Raw genomic sequence first — 21,475 nt, 5'->3', positions numbered from 1 at the left:
TTAAGTGAGAAGCATGATTCTGAAATCTATTATATTTAAAGAATTGCTGTATTGATCCATTAATATCCTCAGTCTATTTCCAAAAACTTCATGGGTTCACTGACCATATAAGTTGAGTCCTTTTTCCATCCTTCCTCTTCCCAAAGCCCTACTATTTCAGTGCTATGTTAGTTGGAATATAGTATATTAGAATGTGTTTTACTAATACTGCCTCTTAGAAAGGTCATGAATTATTATTTAGTTCTTCACCAGGCAACAACTAACCAAATTTTCTTTGAGATACTGTGTGGTGATGAGATATAAGATAATCAGAGTAAAATGGAATTGGAAGATGGTATTCAAAGAAAAGATGAGTTAGAGGTATACTTACTTGAAAATATTTTTATTGCTGGTGGGGAAAGATAAAAAGCATAGTGCTAAGAGAACCACCACAGGATGAATTTGGATATAAAAAGTATCTTAGGAAAAAAAAAAAGTATCCTAGGGCATCTGCAAAATTTTGTATTTCTGCACACATACACAGTTTGTGTAGATATTTTAAAGTGAAAATTTTGTGTTTTAATATCTAAAATACATATTTCTCAAATTCTGCTTAGTTTAGGGAATTCCCTGGCGGTCCAGTCGTTAGGACTCCATGCTCTCACTGCCGAGGGCCCGGGTTCAATCCCTGCTCAGGGAACTAAGATCCCACAAGCCACACAGTGCGGCCCCCCCCCCCCAAAAAAAAGAAAATTCTGCTTAGTTTAGATAAATGAAATAATAATATTATTTGTCTAAAATAATCATTAGTTTCACTTTGCTTTTCCGTGAAAAAAGGTCAGAATATTAAGAAGCACAACTCAAAGGTTAAGGCATATTGGTCATAGATTCTGAAAATGTTAACATGTTAGTCACTTGCTAATTAAAAATATGCTAATTAGGTTGTCTGTAAACCCATACAGGGTTTTTTTTTTTGGCTTCCTATGAAAGCAACATAGTGTAGTGAGTTGAATGAGCAAAGCCTTTGAATTAAGATTGGCCTAATTTGTATTTAGGTTGTCCTGAGTTCAGATCCCAGCTCTGCTGTGTGACCTTAAACCTCTCTAGTTTTAGCTCTTTGCTCTGTATTTTCCTGTCTATAAAATGACAGTGATAGAAGTATTGGGAGAATTACATGGGAAGATGTATATATAAAACCCACCATAGTTCTAGGTGGGTAAAGAGCCTAATTTTTGCATTGTTTTCATTTTCTGCATTTCTGAATATGAATATATACCTTAAAACTTGTTAATGTAGTCTTTGAGTTGGTTGGCAGCAATTGTGCCTTAAATGGGTAGAAGGCAGTTGACAGGTCTTAACTGTGAAGTAGGCTGTTTTATTCCTCAAGAGTATCATCTTACATTTTGCTAGTGCTTTATACTTTTCAGAATGCTTTTATATAATTGTCTTCTTAAGTTCTTCTATCCAATAACCTTACATAACTGGATTGGCGTTTTGTAGAGAAGGAAAATGAGTACCTCATTAGTGGCAGAGTTGGCATTGGCCTTAATCTGCTCCCTCCTTGTCCACTGTACACACTTGGGCAGTGCTCTTAAAAATGAAAAATTTTCCCTTTTGATATCTATTTGCCATTGATGCTGTCAAGTGGTATAATATATATATAATTTAGATGATTCACAATTAGTGTTTGCAGATTCATATATTAGAAAACATATTTCTTAAAAATTACTTCAGTTTTTTAAAATTTCACGTGTAATATAGATCTGGTTCTTGCCACTTCTACATCCAGTAAAGTAATACATACTTGTTTTAAACAAAACAAAACCCAGAAAATTTTAAGAGCGATCATGTAACAGTGAAAGAGAGTGCTAATTATTGCTGGAACATGAGGCATAAATCTGGACTGTTCCAGGCACACAGGAACTTATGGTCACCCTACCATCCAGGGTTGTGTAGCCTTTCAGTTATTTTTTTATATATATATTAGCATTCACATATTTGTATAAACATATGTATGTATATAGTTTTAACAACTGGGATTGTTCTAATTTATATAGTTTGTAATCTTTCTTTTGTCACGTGACATTTTATCAAAGACATGTTCATAATTATATATCTAAAGCATCATTGGAAACGTCAGCATGCTGAAAATTACAGGAGTACTGTAATTTTCTAAACTGAATTCCTAACAATGAAAATGTATGTTGTTTCCAATACTTTATTATTATTAAAAAATGCTGTAATGAACATCCTGGTACACACATATTCTTGTGCATGCTTATTTGAATGACAAGATTTGCACATTTCAAAATAATTTGTTAAGCGTGGTAGGCAGAATAATGCGGCTCCCAAAAGACGTCTACATGCTGATCCCCAGAACTTATGAATATATTATGTTACATGGCAAGGGGAAAGAAATTAAGGTTGCTAATCAGCTGACTTTAAAATAAAGAGATTATCATGGATTTTTTGGTGGGCCCAGTGTAATCACAAGAATCCTTTAACCGTGGAAGAAGGAGGCAGAAGAATCAGAACCAGAGAGACATGACTTCCCTGGTGGCACCGTGGTTAAGAATCTGCCTGCCAATACAGGGGACACGGGTTCGAGCCCTGGTGTGGGTAGATCCCACATGCCGCAGAGCAACTAAGCCGGTGTGCCACAACTACTGAGCTTATTCTCTAGAGCCTGAGAGCCATGATTGCTGAGCCCACGTGCCACAACTACTGAAGCACACGCACCTAGAGCCTGTGCTCCACAACGAGAGAAGCCACCGCAATGAGAAGCACACGCACTGCAACGAAGAGTAGCCCCTGCTCGCCTCAACTAGAGAAAGCCCGCGTGCAACAACGAAGACCCAAAGCAGCCAAAAAATAAGTAAATAAATCAATTTAAAAGAAAAGAAAAGAGAAGAACCACAGAGGATAACATCCTGTTGGAATAGAAGGGGGTCACAAGCCAAAGAATGCAGGTAGTCTGAAGAACAAGGAAAACGCAAAAACTAGGTTTCTTCTCTAGAGCCTCCAGAAAGCAGCACAGCCATGGTGATACCTTGATTTTTACCGAGACTCACTCAGGCTTCTGACTTTCAGACCTGTAAGAGAATAAAATTTGTGTTGTTGTAAGCCACTAAATTTGTGGTAATCTGTTACAGCAGCAATAGGGAAATAATGCCTGGTAGATGTTGCCAGAAAGTTTGTACTGTTTATTTTGGCCCTAGCAGTGTTTGAAAAGTACCTGTTTCCATACATCCTCACCAGTACTGAAGGTCTCATGATCTCACCTTTTTTTTGAAGCAGATTCCTTGATGTCTTTACTTGTATTACACACAGACAAGTCTATCCAATACTCTAGCATTTCCCAGAGTGTATTCCGCTGAACACGGGAAATTCATATATGTTAGGGTTCTCAATATATCCAAGGTAAAATAAATTTCAAAATACGGGGTTAAACTGGATTCTTTATTTAAGACTTCTCATAGCTTATAACATGCTAATGTATATTATGAACCTCCAAGAGGGAGATAGAGGTTGGTGTTTCCAAAGCTATGTCACAGCTCATAGAACTGATGTTTTCTTAGAACACTCTTTAAAATGCAGCTCTCCTTTTTCTGTTCTTTTCTCTCTTAATCTTTCTCTTTAATATATTAACCTTTACATATGTCCATATTATATCTTAGACTTTGTTATTCTTCAGAATTCTTCTACCTCTAAAGTCTTACATTCAGCCATTCCATTTTGACCACAGCCTGATCCGCATTAATCCAGCTGCTTCTCTGTTCAGGACTTCCAGTGTAGATTCCAAATTTTTCGCGATTAGTCACTTCTTGCTTTTTTCTTTTCTTCCTCCTCCTGTTTTTGCTCTTCTGCCCATTTTTTGATATATTACTTTAACCTGTCTTACCAGTATCCTCAGTCCTCTTGTCCTCCCAGCTCACTTGTCTAGGAAAATCTGCTCTGAATGATTCTGAAAATATGCTTCTTTGGGTATTATGGATAGCCTCACTGGAAAAAAAATCTTACAGACTGGCCAATTGTTTAAATGCAGTCTTCCACTTCAATATCTATTAGTTCTTTTTCCCCCCAGTTTTGCCCATTTCTTTACAGTAGTTAAACTTTTGCTGTTTTCTTGAAGTTTTACTCTCTTAGCAAATGGTCTTTATTTGAACATAAAAATAAAAACCTTTTGGTGGGACTGATCTGCTTCCTGTTCCTTCCTCTACTAGTCCTTGCCTCTGTCGCTCTTAGAAAGGAAAAGGTTCTCATCCTCCTTATTAAGGTGGTTTTCTTTGTTTTTTGCTCTGGATCTCATAGACTTTTTTTTTTTTAATTTATTTATTTACTTTTGGCTGCATTGGGTCTTCGTTTCTGAGCGCGGGCTTTCTTTAGTTGCGGCGAGCTGGGGCTACTCTTTGTTGCGTGTGCGGGCTTCTTATTGCGTGTGCGGTCTTCTTATTGCGGTCTTGTTGTGAAGCATGGGCTCTAGGTGCGGGGGCTTCGGTAGTTGTGGCTCACGGGCTCTAGAGCGCAGCCTCAGTAGTTGTGGAGCATGGGCTTAGTTGCTCCACTGGCATGTGGGATCTTCCCGCACCAGCGCTCTAACCCGTGTCCCCTGCATTGGCAGGTGGATTCTTAACCACTGCGCCACCAGGGAAGCCCATAGACTTTTTTTATATTCAACCTTTTCCCTCCTTAATTGGAGCTTTGTCATAAACATTTGAGCAAGCTTCCCTTAACCTGTCCTTCCCTAGCATTTGTTCTATATTTATCTTCCCCATTTATCACCTTATAAACATGGTCTATACTGACTCCCTCAACCCATTGTTCTCTGGTTTCTACCCCTACCTTTCCACTGAAACTATACTTGGTCAGGTCACCAAAGGCTTCTGTTTTTAACTCCAAAGACTCTTTTTTTAATTGAGGACAGGGACTGTTTTGCTAACACTTGTATCCCTAAGGCCTCTGCAGTGCCTGATACATAGTGGAATCTTTGCATATATTTGATGAATATTCATTCAAAGCATGTATGAATGTATTTCAGTTTACTAATGTCTGTTATGACTCTCTGCTCTGGCCTTGTTTATGTCTTCATGTGTTTCCTTGTTTTGTTTTGTTTTGTTTTTGTTTTGTTTTCTAACTCTATTTGAATTTGGTACTTTTTCTATTTGTCTTTTTCTTGTTATGTTCAGGATAATTCTTATATCGAAAGCTGTTATCTCTCATGGGATTTACCTTGTCAGTGTGTTACTTTGCTTTTAAAAGTGGAGCTATATTATCAGAAAGTTTAGCCTGATACTCCAAATATGAGCATTAGCCAAGCACAGCACTTAAAGGTATAGTGATTTAAGAGTAAGGCCTTTACTTTCTGGCAGCCCTGAGTTTGAAAACTGGGTGTATGATCTTGGGTAAGTTATCTAACCTTTTGATTCCAGTTTCCTCAGTGTTAGAATGGATATAATATGTTTCCTAGGGTTTGAGAAGGAATAAATTAGATAACAGAGTAAAAGTTCTTAGCATGGTGCCTTATACCTGGTTAAAAAAAGAAGCAGGGCTTCCCTGGTGGCACAGTGGTTGGGAGTCCGCCTGCCGATGCAGGAGATGCGGGTTCGAGCCCTGGCCCGGGAAGATCCCACATGCCGTGGAGCAATTGGGCCCGTGTGCCACAGCTGCTGAGCCTGCACTCTAGAGCCCGCGAGCCACAACTGCTGAGCCCGCGTGCCGCAACTGCTGAAGCCCGTGTGCCTGGAGCCCGTGCTCCACAACGGGAGAGGCCACTGCAGTGAGAGGCCCGCGCACTGCAGGGAAGAGTGGCCCCCGCTCGCCGCAACTAGAGAAAGCCCGCGTGCAGCAACGAAGACCCAACACAGCCAAAAATAAATAAATAAAAAAAAAAAAAAAAAAAAAGAAGCAGTAGGACTTCCCTGGTGGCGCAGTGGTTAAGAATCCGCCTGCCAATGCAGGGGACACAGGTTCGAGCCCTGGACCAGGAAAATCCCACATGCCGCGGAGCAACTAAGCCAGTGTGCCACAACTACTGAGCCTGTGCTCTAGAGCCCGCGAGCCCCAACTACTGAGCCTGTGTGCCACAACTACTGAAGCCCACATGCCTAGAGCCCGTGCTCCACAACAAGAGAAGCCACTGCAAGGGGAAGCTTGCACACCGCAATAAAGAGTAGCCCCCGCTCGCTGCAACTAGAGAAAGCCCGTGCGCAGCAACAAAGACCCAACGCAGCCAAAGATTTAAAAAAAATAATAATAATAATTTTGAAAAAAGTTACATTTACTTACATGTTTATTATTTCTGACACTCCTCATCTCTTTGTGTAGTTCCAGATTTCCATCTGGTACCATTTTCTAACAGCCTCAAGAGCTTGTTTTTAATATTTCTTATGGTATTGATCTGTTGGCATCAAATTTTCTCAGCTTTTGTGTTTCTGAAAATGTCTGTTTCACCTTCAGTTTTAAAGGATATTTTTGCTGGATATAAAATTATAGATTGATAGGATTTGGGGTTTGTTCTTTTTTTTTCTTTCGCTAGTTTAAAGATATTATTCCATTATCTTCTGGCTTGCACTTTTTCTGATAAGAATTTTGCCATTATTCTTATCTTTATTTTTTTCTCTGCCTGCTCTTAAGATTTTCTCTTTATCATTGCTTTTCAGCCATTTGATTACAGTGCCTTTGTATGGTTTTCTTTTGTGCTCAAATGCTCAAAGTTTATTGAGCTTCTTAGATATCTGGGTTTATAACTTTCATCAGATTTGGAAAATATTCCGTCATTATCTTTTCAGATATTTTTTTGTGTAATTGATATGAGCCAGATATGGTATAAACTCTTAATTTCTTTGGATCTGTTGCCTAAGTGAGCTGGTAATTTGATTTTGTTAATATGGTATAGAATTGTATGTTATCTACTGTACGTTTTGCAACTAAAGAGGTTTTTGGTTTTTTTTTTTTTCTTCTTGTTTAGCAAAGAAGAACTTAAAAAGTGGGTTTTGAGTGATGTTGGAATCACAGTGAGGCTAGGCTATATCTTTGCTTTGGGGAGCAGTGTGGGAGAGTATAATAAAATTTGTTTGATCTTTATTTTAGATGGTATCTAAGAAAGTTGTATAGCATGAAGATTTGTCCACAAAGATATCACCTCCCCTTTTTTACCATGTATTCAGGAACTCTTTCTATGAATAGCTTTTGCCCTAAGCTGCAGTGCAAACTACTTGTAGTGATGACTTAGGGTCACTCCAAGGAATGTTCTGCTGTTGCCATTGAAGTCTGTGTATGTTTATTTTTCCTATATAATTTATGTAAGAAAATATAGTAAACCTGTGTTGTCAATTGTCTTATTAATCAAAAATTTCTAGAAATTAGGATTTTTGTTTTGCATTGTGATGAGGAGGAAGAGAGTGGGAAGAAGAACTAGAGAGACCTCTGGGACAGAATGTATACCAGAGGCTAAAACCAATAAGATTTCCTGGAGAAGAGTTTTTCAGGTTTAAGGAAAAGGGGAATATGGGTGGATCTTATGCTTTTAAAAAGGCAAACTCTGAATAAAATCATAAGCAATGAAATAGTCACAATTTAGTGTTTTTTTTTTTTTTTTTTTGGCTGCATTGGGTCTTCGTTGTTGCACATGGGCTTTCTCTAGTTGCGCTACCCTTTGTTGCCTTGCGGGGGGCTACCCTTTGTTGCAGTGCGCAGGCTTCTCATTGCGGTGGCTTCTCTTGTTGCAGAGTATGGGCTCTAGGCGCACGGGCTTCAGTGGTTGTGATGCACAGGCTCAGTAGCTGTGGCTCGTGGGGTCTAGAGTGCAGGCTCAGTAGTTGTGGCGCACGGGCTTAGTTGCTCCGCGGCATGTGGGATCTTCCCAGACCAGGGATCAAACCCGTGTCCCGACGTTGGCAGGTGGATTCTTAACCACTGCACCACCAGGGAAGTTCCACAGTTCAGTTTTGAACATGTGAATTGTTGAAAATTGAGGTCTGTATTGCATCATGGAATAATGAATAAATGAAGTTTAGGTTCTGGAATTCTGATAACACCTGGATTTGAACCCCAGTCCTAGCACTTACTATCTTTGTGATTTTAGGCAAGTTTCCTAAAATCTCTGAGCCTTTGTTTCTTTATTTATAAAGTTGGAAAAATAGTAGTTACCTCAGGTTGCTATGAAAATTAAATCGATAATGGTTTATGTAATCCACTTGTCGTTTACCTAGGTCCCCAATGATTATTAGTTTTCTTTATATATTCACTTTAAATTTTATTCTTTCATTCAGGGACCTTTTTACCTTTTAAACATTTATAATATTTAAACAAACCCCTATGGCATTCATGAGACTTTGTTTTCATCCTTTATTTTTCTCCATTGAATCCTTCCCTTGTTATTTATCCCACTCCATCCCATAAAAAACATGTTATGTATTCCATCTTAAAAACTCTTTTGACCCTCTCATCTCCCTCTGCTGCCTCTCCTTCCCAGATAAAGGTGTCTAAACTCAGTTTTAGTCTCAGTTCCTTTCCTCCTGTTTTCCATTGAAGTCAGTCCATGGGCTGATGCTCCCACTTTTCTGCCCAAATTGTTCTTAACAAGATCCTCAGTGCCTTCCACATACTAAATCCAATAGTCATTTCTCAGGCCTCATTTTACTTGATGCATCAGCAGTATTTATCGATTCTACCCTCTTTTTTGAAGCTCTTTTCTTTATTTGGCTTCTAGGACACCATAAAACTTCAACAAGTTTTCCTCCCTTCTCTCTGGTCATTAGTTCTCTGTCTTTTTACTGACCCATTGTCATCTCTAGTCTCTATATGCTGATGGCTCCCAAATGAATTTCTGTAGTACATACCTTTCCTTTAAATGTCAGACTCTTTAATTAACTGCCAGTGTACATTCACATGGATGTATATCTTAAAGTTATCATCGTTGTAAGAAATAATAGCAAGTGGTTATATAACACCATGTACCAAGCACTGTTGTCCAGAATGAACTCTTCGCCCACACCTATTTGTATTATCTTCCTTTTGCTAGTAAATGACAAATTCCCATGAATCATTTTTGATTTTTCTCTCTCTCTCTCTCAAATTTCACTCAACAAATGCTGTTGGTCAGAGTCTGATCAGATTTTACTCTCTCCACTGCTGCCTACTGGTCCAAGCCAGTGAAGTCTCAACATATAGGCCAGGAGGAACCTCTTAAAATCTAGGTTAGGTCATGTCACCTCTTTGCTCAAAATCTCCAAAGGTCTCACAGATTATCTAGGTCAAGTTGGATGACTCAGTCATTCAGCAGCTCAGCCTGACCTGAAGGGTCCAAGATGGCATCACTCAAATGTCTGGACTGTCAACTGGAATGGCTGTGATAGGTGGGAAAACTGGGTCTCCTCTCTCCAAGTAGTCTGTCTCCTCTGCTTCATAACATTGTGATGGCATTACGAAAGGGCAAGCCCAAATACACAAGTGCTTATCAAGCCTTCGTTTGTGTCACACTTCCTAAAGTCTAATTGGCCAAAGTAAGTCACATGGCCAAGCCCAGGGTCACTGTGTAAAGAGAGTTCACAGTGGTGCAGATGCCAGGAGGTGTATGATTCATTGGGGGCCATCAATATAACAATCTTCTATAGGCCCTCTATGATTTGTATCAGATTTAATTTATTATATTATTTGATTATAGTGCAGCACCCCTTTCTTTAGTCAGATAGGTAAATAATAAAGAAAAAAGGAGCTTCACTAGATAAAACTGATGTCTAGAAGTACGGGTTAAATAATGGTTCTTGGGTGGAAAAATCAGATTTGACTTTTGCGTATCTTTTATTTTTAATTTCAGACACCACCTAGAAGTAGAGAATACTATATATACCATAACACTTTATAGATTATTTTATTTAGTTAAATCAGACATTAACTTAAATATTGTTGCTGGCTGAGTTAATTAACTTGTCCATATCCCATGTTATCCTCTTACTCCAAATTGGGAAGTTGTACTTTATTTTTCCCTAACCTAAATTTATGTGGTGTTTTACATTATATAAAGGACTGTTTGCTGTTTCTTTTTCCAACCTAAGTTTTGTTCCCTGTTACCTATCAAAGGATATAGTCACAGCCTTGTTTTCTTCAAATATTCTTCGTACTTTGTCTTGTCATGCTGTCCCTAATGTCAGTTATTTTTCTCTTATTCTTAGCATTTCCAATAAGTCTGGTCTGCTGTTACTTAAAACTTGTTTTAATTCTAGTGTCTACTCATTTTTTGCTTTCATTTTCCTATCTTTGTTTGGAATTCTGTTAATCTTAAAATTATAAGTATGTGCAAGCATTGATAGCTTCATTATGTCCTCAAGGTTAATCTTACCTGACCATTTGTATACTGTTATACTAGTTTTATTAAAAACTGCTTTCTTTTTATTTTTCCTTATATAAGACATTTAGTTATTCATCTTTAATGTGTTAAATAAGTAGTTCATATTATCTTTTATTTTAGGAAGATATAAGGGTTGTTGCAAATAATGCATTTTTGTTGTAAAGCGTTGGGTCCAATAGTGTTGAAAACCATTGTTCTGGCATACATCATCTACTAGGATAATCTCTAGTGCAGAAAATGTGTAAACAAAGAACTTCATCATAGTGCTATGCGTGCTATGATAAAACTGGGCATTAAGATGCACTGGGAGTGCTTGGCCAAGCCAAGTCCCTTTTACAGGAGTTGAGTCTTTAAATACAAGAAGGGGTTAGCCGGAGGGAAGAGGGCAGGGATTCCATGTTGAGTGAAAGAGCATGAATCAAGGTACTTAGGGGCAAAATAGCAAGGAACTAAAAGTAATTTGGTTTTATTGGGTCATGAAGTGTATAGTGGGAAGCTGTGGGACCTTACATGCTATACTAATAAGCTTGGGTTTTGTCATGAGGTATTTTCTCCTAGTCTTTTCCACTAAAGTACAACTAAAGTCACAGGTGATTAAATACATGCTTTGGAAGTATGGTGCCAAAGTCCACATAGACCTCCTGCATGTTTGAAATTTCTCTTAAGACTGGTGTTTTATTGTTAAAAATTATGAATAACTTTGTCTTGTATTCTAGAATTGATTAATGTGCATTCTTAGCTTCAATATCCTAATTTTAGAATGAGGATAATAATAACATTTACGTCTTAGGATTGTTGGGAAGAGTAATAATACCTATAATGATGATAATGACAATAATAGCTAACAGTTTTGAGGGCTTATTTAACAAGAAACAATTCTAGGTGTTTTATTTCTATTACCTCATTTAATCCTCAAAACATCTCAATGGAGAACGTACTTTTATTATCTCCTTCTTACTCCTGACAAAACTGGGGCATAGAGAAGCAATTTTCCTAAGGTTATACAGCTAATAAGTGGCAGAGCATAGTTAGAACCCAGGCAGTCTGAATATAAGGTACTTAACTACTACATTTTATATTCCCATTCTGTGAGATCAGGTGTATAGAACATTTAGCATAGAATCTGCTACATGATAATTTTAAATGTAAGCAGTTATCAGTATTCAATAATAATTAATTTATTTTGTCAAAATCTTTGCGTTAACTTGATGTCTCTAAGAAATTGTGCTATGTCTTTCCTGTGGCTTGAGTTATTCCCGGCATGCCATTGAGTGCAGCGTGATACCCAAGCCCATGCCTTTAACCACTACTTTCTACTGCTTCCTCTTTCCTTGTTGGTCTGTGTCCATATTAGAATTTAAATCTGGTAGGAACTATAATCTGTTTTGTTCATCATTGTATACCTCGTCCTTAACACTGTATCTAGTACATAGAAATGACCAAATCATTGTTCAATGAGTGAATGAAGATCTAAAACCTGCCGTTTTCAGCTGGTCTTAGAATGTAAGCATTAGTTATACCATCTATAATTGTGGTTTAATTACTTTACTTGTTTTTCCTTCCATAAGCAGTCCAGTTTGGACCAGCCGTCTGTCTGCTCCTGTGTTCTACAGGGCACTCTCGCCTTGGTGCTGCAAGAGCCCTGCTGGGTAACTGGTTTCTGTCTTATAGAGATCACTCAGCTTTCAGGCAGGGAGGGAGATTAGGGTAACACTTCGATCCCAAACTAGAATTTTAGAAATATACAAAACAGAATTTTTAAATGTGTATTCTAAAGAAACTAAATACAAAAAGGAAAAAAAGCTTTGATATTTTCCCTTTGCCTTTGACATTAGATCATTTTAAATAAAGAGAAAATTTAACTTTCTTCAAGGGGGTTCTCTGTTATTGTGGGTTAACTCATATTTTCCTCCTCTCCTCTATCTAGAATGTCTTAAACCATTCTACCTTATGAGAAATTGGATGTTCTTGCAGATAGTCATTGTGGGAGAAAACGTTTCATTTAAGTCCCAGATGAGGACCGGAAACTTGAAATCAGAGGAGCATCTGAAATCAAGTAATATTAGGTAGGATGAAAATTACAAGGGATTTCTACATGTTTGTATTCCTTTTAGAGCTATATGTTAAAGTGTTCATGTACTATGAACACTAGTACAAGAATTAGAAGCTTTCTGAAGCATTTGATATTGGCCAGGATGGGGGAGGGGAGTGCTAATGGTTTGGGGTTTTTTGTTTGTTTGTTTGTTTTTTAAACTTATGTGGCTTCATAAGAACTTTGGCATGTTTACTTTGTCATGAGCATTTATATCTTACAGTTCAAGGAAAATTTTTAAACATTTAAATTTAAGAAATGTTTATGTTTATATATGTGGTCTCTGAATATTTATGATAAGCATAAGGACATGTGATTTATCTTGTAGATTATCCTTTAGAATAAAAATTCCTGTGTTTTGGGTTACATATATTGCAGTTCATTTGAGTGCAGGGAGAATCAGTTCTTGGTTCTATATGTCAGCCTGGATGCATTCAAGCCTCCTAGGTGCCTATAGAAATAGGTGTATGATGGTATACAAGAGAAGCCCTCTGCAGCCATATGGTGAGTTGGTAACTCTTGTCACAGCAACTTGTATCAGTTCAAATGACGGTGTGAAGGTGCTTGATCTTAGAGATGGGGCTTTTAAATGAGAAATGCTAGTTGCCCCTACAAGGTGATACTAAGACAGTGACACCTATAGCTAGGCCATTCCAGAAGACTTGCTTTACTGTGTAACGCTTATGAGCTTTGGAACCAGACTGCAGGGTGGAACCCAAGTTCTACCACTTCCTAGTTGTGTTTTAAGTTTTATATAATCAAAGTTTTGTATAATCAAAACTAATGTTTGGGGAGAAACAAAAAGTACAATAATATAAATTCTTTGCAATTCTTATGTATCAATCTCTGGTTTTATTTTATGTGCATACTAGAATGCGGTCATTATGACATTCAAACAGTTTCTCTTTTGTCACTTAGCATTATGTGGTGGTATCTAGGATTTTTGACCTCCACTTTGGAATGTTGTCTTCTTCAGCCTAGTGTGTTGCTTCAGAAAGGATCCTTTGTCAGTGACTAGATTAGCAAAAGTAATTTGGTGGTCACTGAAGTATTCAAGTCATAGTCAGATTAACCCTCCCTCTCGGAGTTATCACTCATGTTCTTTTATGTAACTTACCTGTTGTCTTATTTGTTCCTGATAGCAACTCTGAAAGGGAGTTTGTATCCCTATTTTATAGATGAGGAAATTGAAGTTTCTTGGAAAGAAATTCCAAGGTAGCACTACTAATACGTAAGAAACCCAGATTCAGGGCCAAGTCTTTTTTATTCTGTATCATTTTGTGTTACATAAAATTGCCTTAAGTATGATGCACATTTTACCATTCATTAATTCAACAACATTTTAGTGAACAGCTATGACGTACCAGGCATTATTCTTGGTGTTAGGGATATAGCCTAACCTTCTTCCTCACATTTTTCCATTGTGCCTAATCCATATGGCACTCATCACTTTTTCTCAGGTTCTTTTGCCTGTTCATTTTGTAATTAGCTCAGAGATTTACCATTCTCCTCAGTTAATCTCCCTCTTACTTTCAGACACTGATCTGATTCTCCTACTTTGTCTCTGAATTTGAGGCAATGTAGCAGTGAATTCTCTGGACATCTCTCCACCCTGCACTACTCCCAAATTTTCCTAACGTATTTCTGTCCAATCTTACCTTCCTCCAATTTCATCCTGCCTCTTTTTCAAAGCCAGTCTTGCTTCCTGTCTTTTTCACATTCTCATGTCTTTTCATCTCTTCCAGGATCATGCTGTGTTAGTTTTGTTCTTTCCTATATCTTAAAGCTATTCCTTTTTCCTAGCTTCTTTTCTTCATTCTAAACGTGCTCAAGTCTCTCCCATTGAAAAGAAGAAACGTCTCTTTACCCATGGCCCCCTTCTCTTTCTCTTCACAGCCCAGTGTCTTAAGAGTTGCCTTAAACTTCTCCCTCTCATTTGTTCCTCATTCTCCCTGCAATTTGACATTTTGTCTTTCCCTGGCAAGGCTATCATTGACTCTTGCTTCACCAAATCCAACACACCTTCCAATCCTTATAGTACTTATCCACTGCCTTTGAGATTGTTGACTACTCTGCCTTTTTTTTTTTTTTTTTTTTTTTTTTAATAATTTATTTATTCATTTATTTTATTTTTGGCTGCGTTGGGTCTTTGTTGCTGCGCACGGGCTTTCTCTAGTTGCGCCGAGCAGGGGCTACTCTTCGTTGTAGTGCGCGGGCTTCTCGTTGCGGTGGCTTCTCTTGTTGCGGAGCTCGGGCTCTAGACGCGCGGGCTTCAGTAGTTGTGGCTCGCAGGCTCCAGAGCACAGGCTCAGTAGTTGTGGCGCACGGGCCTAGCCGCTCCGCGGCATGTGGGATCCTCCCGGACCAGGGCTCGAACCCGTGTCCCCTGCATTAGCAGGCGGACTCTTAACCACTGCGCCACCAGGGAAGTCCTACTCTGCCTTTTTATCCTCTTCTTTTCCCTATACCACTCTTCTCTTGCTCTCGTACACCTGTAGTTTCTTCTTGGTGTTCTTCATGGGCTGTCCTTCTTTTATCTGCCACTTAAAAATGAAGATAGGGAGCTAGCGCCACCCGTCTGCCTTTCTGGGCAATTACATTTACTCTTACAGTTTTAACTACCATCGCTGTGCTGATCACTCCAACACTGTATCCCTGGTCTTGATGTCTCCCCTGTGCTTGACACTCATCTGTAAGTGTCTGCTTGCTCACCCCCACTTTGTCAAATACCCAGATGTCCAAGCCAACAATCTGGGAATGATTTTAGACTGTTTCCTCTGCTTTATCTTTCTCCTTCTGATTTTACTTCCAGATATTTCTTGAATCGAGGCTTTTCTGTTCATCTGTATTATCACTTCCTTTCTTCCAGTCTCGCCCTTTTAAAATCCACCTTCCATGCATCTTGCTGTTGTAGTCTTTTAAAAATGCAATTCTGACAATGCTGTGCCCCTGTTTAAAACTCAGCACTGTTCTCCTAGTAGTTAAAAGATAGAATCTGAGCTCCTTAACGTGTCATACAAGGCCTCACAGTCTGCTCTCTGCCTTGATTCTCCAGCTCATCTTCTGTAGCTTCCTACCGTGAATTTGATCCGTCAGTCTACCTCCTTCACTGGCTTAGCTTTGTTTTTACTGTTGTGATATTTTCTCTGCCTGGAAGAATAACTCCTTCTCATACTTTGAGATTCCCAGACCAGAAATGGCCCTTTATAAAACTAGGTACACATATTCAAATTGTATAGATTGTAGAGTGAACGTTGTAATATAGAGCAGTGGAGTGTCAGGAGATTTGAAAATTCGTGCCAAACTGTAACATTCCATAAAGAGAGAAAGCAAGTTAGTATTTTTATTATCTCTTACTGAGAAAAGCTCCTTTAGGAGCAGCATCTTCCCTAGATGTTCTTTTCTATGTGAAATTCAACAGTAGAGTGATGTGATTTATTTTTTTCTGATTAATACCATGAAACTTGGTGATATCTTAAAGTTCTAAGTGTATATGTGCATGTGTGTCTGCATGTGTAAGCACACACTCACCTTATAGTGTCTACTGTCTGGCCTGTTATTTAACACAAATAATTATCATTAGGTTAATATGTTTATGGTCATAATTGTTGGCTACTGTTATCCCAAATACTCCGTAGTACTTTATGGAAATAGGTAAACAAATTATCTTGAAATAAAACCTTCTGTGGCTTTTATTTAAATTTCCAAAAAATGTTGCTCTAGCATTACCTCCCAGAACAAAAGAACCTGATTTACCTTTCCTTAACAGCTGTGAGTTTAGAGGATATTGGCTTATATTCCTATGTTCTGCTCATATGAGAAAGGGGGTTGGGAGGCCAGGTAAAAGGAATCCTTCATTGTATCGGCCCCTGATTTGGAAATGTCCTATATTTTTAAACCATGAATATTAATGTGTGATCATAAGAGAGATTATCCCGTATTTGTTACCTTGCATTGTTATATCAGTGCTATGTATAATCAAGCTATTTGTTAAAGAAGATAACCATTAATTAGTTTTTTTCCTCTAGTGACATTATTAAAAAATTACCATAAAATGTTTAACCTTTGAAAACCCAATTCTTTGGGCTATTACTATCAAACATTCCATTTTTTTTTTCCCTTACAGTCTTGTATAACAGGGGAACTATGATACAATGGTTAGGAGTTAGCCCCTGGAATCAATGTGTTAAAATGCTACCTTTACTACTTGCTAACTTGATGACTTTGGGCATGTTACTTAATCTCTGTCTCCTTGGGTTTCTTCAGCTATAAAGTGGGGGCAATAATAGTACATAGTGAGGATTGAATGATTACCTTATGGAAAGCCCTTACTTTAGAACAGTGTCTGGCAATAATAAGTGCTAAATATAGTGTTAGCTATTTTAGTATACCTAGTGCATTAGAATGCATTAAATGTATTTATAGATCTTGATGATCATGTTCTCTCCAAGAGTATTGTTTCAGATGGTTAGCTTTAAACATATTTGATTATCACTGAATGTTTCAAATTTTTTTCAGCCTTTTAATGACTTTCTTTTTTAGTGTTTGATAGAAGTGCTTAATTTCCCTTATTATTTACGAACTGAGACAATATATTTAGTATTTTTAAAGCTTTATATTTTATAACTATTTAATAGTGCTATTTTATTATTGAAGGCATGATGATTTTAGTTCTTGGAGTCTTCGTTCATTCATTCTTTTCATTAATTCCTTTAGCTTAAAGTAAGAATAAAAAGGATCTCATGTGGCCACACCTTCTAGAAGCCAAGAGGAAACATTTAAAAACTATTATCTCTTTATATAAGCATTGTAACGTTAATCTTTAACAATATTGGTCTTTAACAAAACCAGTAGATCATTGAGGTGTAGTATTTTTTCTTTATAAAAAAGTAAAATAATCAAATAGCCAATTTTGTGCTAATCTTTATGAAAGCAGTTGGTATAAGATCACATATCTATTGATTTGATTTCTTGTATATTATACATTATTAAAAAAAACTAAGAGTTGTGTAGGGGTGGGAGGATAGGGGTTCCTTTTCTTGTGAGATAATTTTTAGTTTAACCCTCTCACCTATCTAAATGGGTATTTTGGTACACAGAAAAAGGAAGAGTTAGTGGATAATAATATATAAACCTAACCATGTTTTAAGCAATTTGCAAATTAATTCCATCAGAAATATAGCATGGCCTACAAGTACTAACTTTCTGATTACATGAGACTATATTTTAACATAGTCTTTGTGACAAGATTATGACATTAGTGAATAAAAATAGATCTTTAGTCTGAGGAAACTGTTATTGATGATTCCTCATATGGGAAAACTGTTTGGTTTGGGAACTTACAGATATTCGACTTCTCATTTTTGATGAAGTACTCCCTGAAGCAGGAGAGCCAACTTTTTCTGTAAAGGGCCCAGATAGTAACTGTTTTAGGCTTGGTGAGACATGTGATTGTTGTCTCAGCTACTCACCTCTGCCCTTGTAGCAGAAAGCAGCCATAGACAATATGTAAACGAATGGGTGTGACTGTTCCAGTAAAATTTATTTATAAAAATTGATCCAGTGTAAAGGAGGGAATTTCATCCACAGGCTGACCACTGCGCTAGAATGTGAATTTTACTTCTTGTGGTCCTTTTGATAAAAATCCCAGGTATTTATATCCTAATGTGATCTTTTTTAAAATATCTATTTATTTAATTTATTTATTTATTATTTTTGGCTGTGTGGGGCCTTAGTTGCAGCACGTGGGATCTTCGTTGCCTTTCGTTGCAGTGCGTGGGCTCTTTGTTGTGGCGCGCGGGCGCCAGAGCACGTGGTCTCTGTAGTTTGCCACGCACAGGCTCAATAGTTGTGGCACACGGACTTAGTTGCCCCGCATCATGTGGGATCTTAGTTCCCCGACCAGGGATCGAACCCACATCCCCTGCATTGGAAGGTGGATTCTTAACCACTGGACCACCAGGGAAGTCCCTGAACCGATCTTTTAATTTAGACTAGTTGACTTAAATGTTAGGGTTTAACTGACAGAGCACAAAACTGAACCTAGATAAGTCTATGTTAGCTTTTTATGTCATAGAATTTTTTTATTCTAATTTAAAAGAAATAGAAATGACTTGGACTTTGGAGTCAGAAAGAACTAAGTTTGTACTTAATTGTACCTAATTGCTTTGTGACTGTGGACAAATTATTTCACATTTCAGAGCTTCAACTTCCTTGTTTATGGGATGGGAATCATAGTAGCTATCTCCCAGGGTTGTTACATTTTCCGTTTATCTAGCTTTTCACCATTTCAATTTAGCAAGGTTATTTTAGTCATTAACACATATCTCTTTCAGAACCTAGAAGAGAACTGTGCACAGAAGAGCATCTCTTCCCTTTTGTTACTAAGGAATCAGAACTCTTGGAATTTCAAAATGCTTGAACATTCATGTCAGATAGTTTTTATGACATTTTTGAACTTTTGTTAGTGTTTGGATTTTTAGTTTTACATTTTTCTTGGGCAGATTATAGTGTGTAAAAATGTAGAGTGAAATTTTGATCTTTGTTTATCAAAGCCTAGAAGTCTGCTCCAGAAACTGTTAGAATTATAGTTTTTCTCTTACTGATGGCCTATCAGAGAAGCAGATTATTTGGAAATAGTTCCTGTTATATGCTCAATATGATCTTCATTTGACTGGAAATTGGTATCCTCGTTAGGCAGATGTTAGCATACCAAGATGACATTTGTTCATCTTTACAAGCAAATCTTGTTTGGAATGAGAAAACAATCATTAGACACATGCTCCTAAGTGTATCTTGTATATACTAGAGTATGTATTTTTAGCTAAGATATGGAAGCATTGTGAAATATGTTCTTTGTAACTTGGCAGCTCAGAATGAAAGGTATTGAATCCAGTGGAGATGCATAAGTAAGGTTGGCTGTCTCAGTATAAGGTTCATAAGTTAGTACTCTAGGAGGGTTTTGGGGTGGGGGAGGAGAGGAGGTTGTTGGTAGGTTAGGATGTGTGCTAGTCCTAAGTGTGATCTTAGGTTTTAAGAGCATAAATCAAATACTTTGTGAAGATTTTTTTTTTTTTTTTTTTTTTTTTAACGGCAAAAGTTTAACACTCAAACTAGGCTTTATGGGTAATGGAATTTGATGTGATGTTACCTTTTAGGACTAAGTGTAGCTGTTTATTTGGTATTGTTCATTTATATTGATAGTTCTTGTGGTTTGTGGTTTCTATAGCATCCTATTGTGATTCTATTTGAAAGCTTAATTTTTTTAAAATATAGATATCTTTTTAAAATCTAAGAAAATAAAAAGATTCATGTTTTGTTTTGATGAAACTAAAATTCACAATTGTTATGAAATAATAAATTACATAAAGCATTTACAGTAAAACTTTTAGAATCTCTAAATATTCTCTAGCTTTTATGTCAAATTTTGTTTTTAAAAATGGAAATCTCATAAGTTTATATACTTACCTTTTTAGAGTATATGAAAATAATTTAGCCTTTTTCCTTTATTCACTTAAAAAATATGTATTGAATGCCCACTGTGTAGGCAAAGAAGTTGTGATGGTGAGCATTCCTAAAATCTGTGATATACACTGTAAAGAAAAAATACAAGTGCTTTGAGAGCATAAAACAGGAATATCCGTCATGTGTGCAGGGTTCAAGTAAAGCTTCCTGAGGAAGTAATGTCTCTACTGAGACAAAGGATGAGTAATTAACCAGACAAAGGAGGAAGATGTATTCCTAGCAAAGGGACTCTTCTTTACAAAGGCCCTGAGCGCCAGGGGAGCCAAGCACATTGGAGAATCCAGAAAGAAGTCCAGGGGCTGGAACACAAAGATCAAGGAGAGAAAAGAATAATGGTAGAAGTAGAGTACAGAGACTCTCTTCAGTTACAGAGGACTTTGTAGACCACTTTAGTAAAGATCTTGGTTTTTACCCTAAAAGCAGTGGAAAATCATTAAAGGGTTTTAAGTGCGCAATTGGTGAGGTCAGATTTGCATTTTTTAAAGATCCCTCTGATAGCAGTGGAGAGAGCAGAATGAAATGAGACAAGAGTGAAGTGGAGAAAACAATTTGGTGGCTTTGCAATAGTCCAGGCAAGGGATGGTTGTAACTTGAATTATAGTGACTGAAGAGGAAGTAAAGGGAGAGCTACAGATTCAAGATGTATTTAGTAGGTAAAATTCTTTGGAGTTGATAGATTACCAGGGATTTGAGAGAACGTTATCATGGATGAATTCTAGGTGTCTGCTTTTCACAACTGGAAAGCCATGATACATTTGCTAAAGTACAAAACACTAGAAAGAAAACCAGGGATGGGGGTAGGGATGGGTCATGAGTTCAGTTTTGGACCTCTTGAATATAGGCAATTCTTAAAGAATTTGGGAGAGAGAAAAGAAGCAGCAGCTAGAGGAAAATCTAGGATAGAAGGTTTTAAAATCTGTGAGAGAATAGGGCATGTTTAAATACTGTGAGAAGGATCCAATAGAGAGGGAAGTTTTTAAATTATTGAAAGAGGGGAGAGGGTAATTAAAGGAGCAGAAGTCCTTAAAAAGGTTAGAAAGAGCATACCTAAGTGTAATTACTGGTCTTAAGTAAGAGATGCAGTACCGCTAGTATTTTAACAAGAGTAAGAAGGAAGAGGGCTCTGTGACTGTAGTAAGTGTTTAGTAACTGGGCATTGTTTTTCCTGAGGTATGGGGCTGTCCTTTGCCGAAAAGAATTGAGGAGAATGGAGATTTGAAATAGTTATAGTGGCTAGTGAATTGAGAAACAGAATTTCCTGGCCTCATTGAGGGAAAATTTGGAGGTAAACAGTAAGAAAATGAACTCTACTCAGTAGAAGAGTTTGCGATGACCCTGTGAACTTGTAAGGAATGGCATCAATTTGCCAAGATCTAATGATACTCTAAACATTAAAGCAGGGACACTGTTTGCAGTGCCACAAATAGAGCTGTTATACATTCTTACTGTCATATATAATTTTACTTAACTTTTAGTGTTACTTATGTTGGGTGGGCCTAGTTTGTTTCTAACTGAGGTTCTTTTTCCCTTTT

The 21,475-nt window shown here is 37.4% G+C and overlaps 1 protein-coding gene and 1 long non-coding RNA gene across 13 annotated transcripts in view; one reads left to right on the top strand and one right to left on the bottom strand.

The window, feature by feature from the left end:
* SMG7 (SMG7 nonsense mediated mRNA decay factor) overlaps window positions 1-21,475 on the top strand; it is a 73,298-nt gene that overhangs the window by 12,255 nt on the left and 39,568 nt on the right. For 7 of the 12 annotated variants that reach the window (XM_082472648.1, XM_082472654.1, XM_082472651.1 and 4 more), the window contains exon 2: window positions 12,255-12,393. The exons of 4 other annotated variants lie outside the window; for them this stretch is intronic. In XM_082472648.1, coding sequence (XP_082328774.1) covers window positions 12,278-12,393 — 116 coding nt within the window. In that variant the 5' untranslated portion in view covers window positions 12,255-12,277. The remainder of the gene's footprint in view (window positions 1-12,254; window positions 12,394-21,475) is intronic. One more of the 12 variants, XM_082472652.1, reaches the window with a different exon arrangement.
* Window positions 13,239-21,473, bottom strand: LOC309666503. Its single transcript, XR_014267127.1, has 2 exons — window positions 14,861-21,473; window positions 13,239-14,495 (listed from the first exon to the last, which is right to left on the bottom strand). It is a non-coding gene; the product is annotated as an uncharacterized lncRNA (long non-coding RNA).

The sequence above is a fragment of the Balaenoptera physalus genome, assembly GCF_965194825.1.
Source record: "Balaenoptera physalus genome assembly, chromosome: 1".
In the NCBI taxonomy this organism is placed as follows: Eukaryota; Metazoa; Chordata; class Mammalia; order Artiodactyla; family Balaenopteridae; genus Balaenoptera; species Balaenoptera physalus.
This window is presented reverse-complemented; position numbering and strand designations above follow the sequence as displayed.